At 58.4% G+C, this 6,000-nt stretch overlaps 1 protein-coding gene across 7 annotated transcripts in view; it reads left to right on the plus strand.

Moving 5' to 3' along the window:
• The first annotated feature begins 1,194 nt into the window (after positions 1-1,194).
• The window catches only part of DNM1 (dynamin 1), a 45,270-nt gene continuing 40,464 nt past the window's right edge, over positions 1,195-6,000 (plus strand). For all 7 annotated transcript variants that reach the window (XM_029201976.1, XM_029201974.1, XM_029201978.1 and 4 more), the window contains exon 1: positions 1,195-1,427. In XM_029201976.1, the coding sequence (XP_029057809.1) occupies positions 1,267-1,427 (161 nt within the window). In that variant the 5' untranslated portion in view covers positions 1,195-1,266. The remainder of the gene's footprint in view (positions 1,428-6,000) is intronic.

Here is a 6,000-nt window from a genome sequence, read left to right on the forward strand (position 1 = left end):
ATTCACAGGCCGCTGATCTCCCAGCAGTGTCCCCACTCTGTTCACAGACAGAGTAACCTGCTGATCCCCAGTAGCACAGGGTAGGCTGGCCTTCCTTTCCAGCCTTGTGGGGAGTCCAAATTAGGTTCCTTAAATGCAGATGTGGATGCCTAGGCCTGGGGCCCCATGGTCTCTCCATGTGAAAATGATAAACAGGGTAGGGTTGTAGAAGTCCTGGATTCAAATCCCACTGTTTTACCACCACCCTGATGGTTTGGGGAAAAGACTGTCACTCTCCAGGACAAGAAGTCCCAACTGTCCCATGAAGGTCCTTCCAAGTGTCAGGCCTTTGTACTTGCCATTCATTTGGCCTGGCTGGCTCCTTCTCAACATTTAGGTCTCTTCTCAAATGTCACCTCCTCAGAGAACCCCCCCTAACCTCCCAGGCTAAAGAGGACTCTGCACCCACACAGGTACTTCTCTTCACACCCCATGTTTATTTCTCCCATCACTATTAGTATAAACTATTTTCACTTTTACTGTTTCATTTATCTGTTTATTCATTTACTGTCTGTCTCCACTGTAAGATCTATGAGGGAAGATCTTATTCTTGTTCTTGTTTACTGTTGTATCTCCAACTGTCTGTCTTGTTTATTGTTGTATCTCCAGCGCCTAGAACAGGGTCTGGCTTATAGTAGGTGCTCAGTAAATATTTGTTGAATTAATGTTCTATATCTTCTCCTTCTAGAAACAGGGAAACTGAGGCCCAAAGTCGGGGAGGGAAATGCAGGAGATAAATTAGTCACAACCTAGAGTAGAAGGCAGTGAGGGCAAGTGGAACTGAAGGTCAGGAGACTATGACCTTGGAGGAGGCTCATGTCTCCAAGCCTCAGTTTCCACACCTGTACGATGGAGTGAGGCAGTCATGACCACTATCCGAGGGGCCTGGTACTAACGGTACCTAGTACCTAGGAGACCTTGACGATTTCCAGGAGTGATATCTGCGGTGCAGCATCCGCGCTTCCCCCAGACATGGCTCGAGCGCCCCAAAAGCCGCAGAAGGAGAAAACTACAGTCCCCATAGTGCCACGGGCGGCGCCTGCGCATGACTGCCGGCCCGGAGGACTGCGGACGCCCTCTAGCGGCACTCTGGCACAGCGCTCCGCTCCGATCCCCGAGGGGCGGGGGCCCGCGGCGCAGGCAGTCAGAGCGCGCGCTGCAGCGGCAGAGCCAAAGCCGGGAGCCCAAGCGGCCGCCGGATCGCAGCCCGTGGGGCCAGCCGCAACCATGGGCAACCGTGGCATGGAGGATCTAATCCCGCTGGTCAACCGGCTGCAGGATGCCTTCTCCGCCATCGGCCAGAACGCGGACCTCGACCTGCCGCAGATCGCCGTGGTGGGCGGCCAGAGCGCCGGCAAGAGCTCAGTGCTCGAGAATTTCGTAGGCAGGTAGGAGCGGCGCGCCCCTGAACTCGGACTCCCCCCGCCCGGGTCCTCCGGGCCTCGCTACCCGGCCCCGACGGCAGCCCCTGGCGCTGCACCGTGGAAGGCGCGCCCCCCGCCTCCAGCCAGAAGGAGGCGGCCCACCCCCGCCACGAGAGCCCCTCAGGGGCGCAGCGCCCCCGGCTTGTCCGCAAACGTCAAGCCAGCGGCAGCGGGATCACGCCCCCCTCCTCCGCCCCATCCTTTGGGGAAGACAGCGAGACCCTGGCAAAGGGCTGTCCCCCCAACCCCCCTTGGGTACTGAGGGGGCCTGCATTACTCAGCTCCTCCTTTCGGCTCTGGGGGTCTCTTGAGGCGCGCAGCATCCCTGGGGCAGTGCCCCCAACCCCAGGCCCTACGGGGGACAGCTCCCTCCTCTCATGGGAATTCCCGGCCCGTGGCAGGGGACCCCCCCCCATAGCCCCTGGGAGAGGAGATAGCCCCGTGGGCATCGGGGAGCAGACGCAGCCTCCCCCCCCCCCCCGTCACACACACACCTCTGCGGCTCCAGCCGCCATCCGTGCGCAGCGCGGAAGAGGGGGGCGGCGCGGGTTGCAGGATGAGGAAGAGGACGGGGTGGGGGAGAAACCGCTTCTGATCCTTTACTGAGCAGCCGACCCCTTGCCCCGCCGCCGCCGCCCCTGGGTGGGGGCACCTGTCAGTGTCGTTCTCCCCTTGGCCTGGCAGAGGGATTGTAATGGAGGGAGAAGGCGGCGGAGGGCAGAGATGACTAAGACAGGGAGGCAGGATGGCGGGGAGGGGGGAGCCATTTGCACAACCTAATCCCCCTCCTGTCTCTGATCCCACAAGGCGCTGGGAGGGCCGGGTGGCAAGGAGTCGGGGGCAACCATAAAGACAAAGGGTGTCCTGGGTTTAGGGAGGCAGGCAGGGTCGTGACCCCCACCCCAGGGTCCCCCAAGAAAGGGGAGGCGGAGGCGGCTTTTTCGGGTGCTGAGAAGGAGAGAGAGAGGATGACGCTCTCGGCCCGGTGCTGGAGACCGAGTGGGGGCTGGGCAGACTGAGGGGGGTGCGGGAGAATTGACACTGACCGGCCCACTGTGTCATCTCCCTCCCTCGCCTTCTTCAGAAACCCTAGCTTTGTGCCAATGACCTTCATGGCTAAAGAAGCGAACGACATGTGGGAGAGGGAGGCAGGTAGAGGCTTTCGCCCTCAGAGGGACAGCAGTTCCAGGCCAGACATCCTGGGTCCAAGACAGCTTCTGCTGTGAAACCTCAGGCGAGTCACTGCCCTCTCAGAGCCTCAGTTTCCCCATCTCTAATATGGACAGTTGGACCAGGTGGTTGTTCCTGCCCCACAAATGACCTGGGAAGCCCAGTGTCAACCCCAGGGATGAGAGGGAAGGATCCTGCCTGGAGCTATGAATCTGGGGGGGCGGCCAGACCCATCTGGTCAGCAGAGGGGGACGCCGTCTGTCTCCCAGGGACGGGCTCCCGAAGAACCTCCCTCCTAGTCACGTGACCCCCCAGAGCAGCAGAGGCACAGGCAAGAGACACACAGATGGTCCCCGTCCCTACGCCTGGCTGTCAGAGTGAGGGGGTGGGAGGACCCTGGAGACAATAAAGCCCCGGGGTCTTCGTGCTTTATATAGCACTCGTGGACATCCAAAACTTTCCAGTGTACAAGCCATAGGCCTGCCTTTCATCCACTGGACATCTGCTGAATGCCTGCTCTGTGCCTGCTGCGTGCTCTGGGCAGGGGGCACAGAGGGGAAGGTGACCTCAGCTCCCACCTGCTGGGCCCTTCCCATGTGCCCCATGCCATGCAATATGGGATGGGTCGCAACACCCCCATGAGGCAGGTACCATGATGCCCATCCTGCAGGTGAGGAAACTGAGACACTGAGGTTAGAGGCCATGTCCAAGGTCACAGGGCCAGGAAGGACAGCATCTATTAGACTCCAATCTGGAGCCTGCACAGCCTCTAAGAGCCCAGCTCTGCACTGAGCAAAGGGACGTGCAGGGGTGTGGGTCCCCATTTTCCCCATCTGAGTGATGCGCAGACTGACAGCTGCTGCCTTGCCTTCCTGAGACAGTGGCCGTGGGGCTCCAGTGAGTTCATGGGTGTAAAAGCCCCCTTTTGTAAACACGTGGGAGGGAGGTGTTGATTGTCAGTTAGGTTTGGGGCCTTCATGTGCCAGTACAGACCAGGCCCCTGCCCTTCTGGAGTTCACTGTCCAGCAGAGAGAGGTGCCAGTAAGTAGAGAGCACAGCAGGCCAGCCTGGTCACAGCTGACTTGGGCAACTGTTTGCTTGTTGAGTGGTGGAGTGAGATGTGGATTCTGCCCCAGGAGGCCTGGGCCCTCTCACAACCCAATACCGTTTGACTGTGGCCCTGCAGGAGGATGCACGGGGTGTACAGACACAGGCCAGGGGCAGAGCAGGGGTCACTGGGCCTGAGGCGGAGGAGTGAGCAGGGAAGCATTACTTGATCCTCATGAAAGCTAGTGAGGAGGCCGGTGTTGGAGTGCAGTCAGGAAACTGAAGTTCACCGGGGCCCCCAGCCAGCCCTGCCTGGTCTGTCATGGGTCCCAGCCTCTCTACCTAGGACTAGGTCCCCAGACGCATAAGCATGGTAACAGTGGCTCTGCCTCCTGGGGCTTCCCGGGAGTCAACCCCCCATTGAGAGGAAGTGGAAAATACAACAGAGGAAGCAAAGATTGCTCCAGGCCAGCCCGGGCTCCCAGGCAACAAGGAGGACCCTGTTGTCAGCTCTGCAATGGAGGTGACCCAACCAGCTGCCCAGGACCCCGCTAGGACTGGTCTGGGTCTATGCTATTTCTTTGTCCCCCTTTTACAGAAGGGAAAACTGAGGCTAATTCATTGAGTCATTCAGCAGATATATGAAGAAGAAAACTGGGGAATGGGGTCAATGCTGGGAGGGAAAAGGGCCACTTTCCACAGGGAGGTCAGAGAAGGTCTCTAGGAGGTGGCGGCATCTGAGAGGAGAACTGAGGGATGAGAAGCCACGTGACTATCTGGGGAGAGCATTCTAGGTGGAAGGAACAGCAAATGCAAAGGTCCTGGGGCAGTAATGAATTTGGTGTGTTTGAAGAACAGAAAGGAAGCACTGGGGCTGGTGTTTTGTGAGCAAAGCGTACACAGCATCGGGGAGTAGGCTGGGGCTAGATCTACAAGGCCCTCAGATTATGCTGAGGAGCTGCGTTTGTTTTCATTCTTATCAGAAGCTTTTAAGTAATGGAGTGACTTGAGCTGATTCAGCAAGTATGTGACTTGGGAAGGGGGGCAGGAGACCCATGAGGAGGCTGCTGCGGTGGGCAAAGGTGACAGGGCCTGGACCAGGGCTTTAGCAGAGAGAGGGGGAGACCTGTGGGGTTCAGGATGTATTTTGGAGGAAAGTCCCACAAAACCTGCTGGTGGATGGGATGTGGAAGGTGAGGAAAGAAAAATCCAAGATGACTTCCGCACCTTTGACCGCAGGTGGGTGTTGGCGCCATTAACAGAGTACGGGAGGAGCCAGTTGGGGGGCTGGGGGTAAGATCAAGAGTTTGGTTTTGAACTCTTTGAGTCTGACATGTCAGGTGGGCAGTGTGGTGATGCAAGTCGGAAGCTCAGGGGGAAGGCTGGCTGGAAATATAAATTTGGAAGAGATGGGATGTAAACCCGTGAGCATAGATGAGATCATCTTGGGGGTAAGTGCAGACAGAGGAGTATGTGTGGGCCCCAGGACACCCCAGCATTTTGTGAGCAGATGTCTGGTGCCCTAGGTTTCCCTTTGTCTGCCCCCAGTTGCGTGCCCCCTCCCCGCAATACCCATCCAGCGTCAAGTCTGGTGTCCTGGGATAGGCTTCCAGCCTCTGACGCCCCTGGCCTTACTCACTTTGGTGCCCAGGCATGCTGACATTTGGGCAGTGCCCACCTTCCCTCCCGTTTGGCCCCTGGGGAGGCCAAGGCCAGTGGGAGTGTGGTAGAGGGGCTGAGCGCTCAGGCTCTGGAATCAGACCTGGGTTTGTAGCTTACCTCTGCCACTTACAAGCTGGGCAACATTGGGCATGTTTCTTAAACCCTGCTTGGCTGCTATTTCCTCATCTGTAAAATGGGGATAATAATAGCACCTCCCTCATGGGATTGTGGCGAGTGTTGACGTCATACCCGTGAAGTACTCGGGGTAAGGTCTGGCACAGAGGATGCACCCATTCTGTTCCTGCCTGGGCATAGGTACCAGCTGGGAGGAGGGCCAGGGTGAGGGTGGAGGTGGGAGAATCTCCTCTAGCCAGGATAGCGAAGGGAGGCTGGGGAGTGAGCCTCTGCCCAGAGCCCACGGGGCAGCCTGGGGGTAGTGTTTTGGGTTTCCCTGGTGACTCTGCCTACCCCTGCTCAGGCTCCCTGCCTCCTACCAATCCCCTTGCCCCTTTCTCTGCATTCGCGTCCCAGCACAGACTTGTGCTGGTCTCTGGCCTCAGAGAGCCCCTCTCTTGGTCAGCCCCAGCTCCTGCCATGGGGGACAGCCCACTCCCCACTACTAAGATCTGTCGCTTCCTCTGAACACGTCGGGCTACAT

Source organism: Monodon monoceros, unplaced genomic scaffold (genome assembly GCF_005190385.1).
Source record: "Monodon monoceros isolate NGI ecotype Baffin Bay Population unplaced genomic scaffold, NGI_Narwhal_1 Super_Scaffold_5, whole genome shotgun sequence".
Taxonomy (NCBI): Eukaryota; Metazoa; Chordata; class Mammalia; order Artiodactyla; family Monodontidae; genus Monodon; species Monodon monoceros.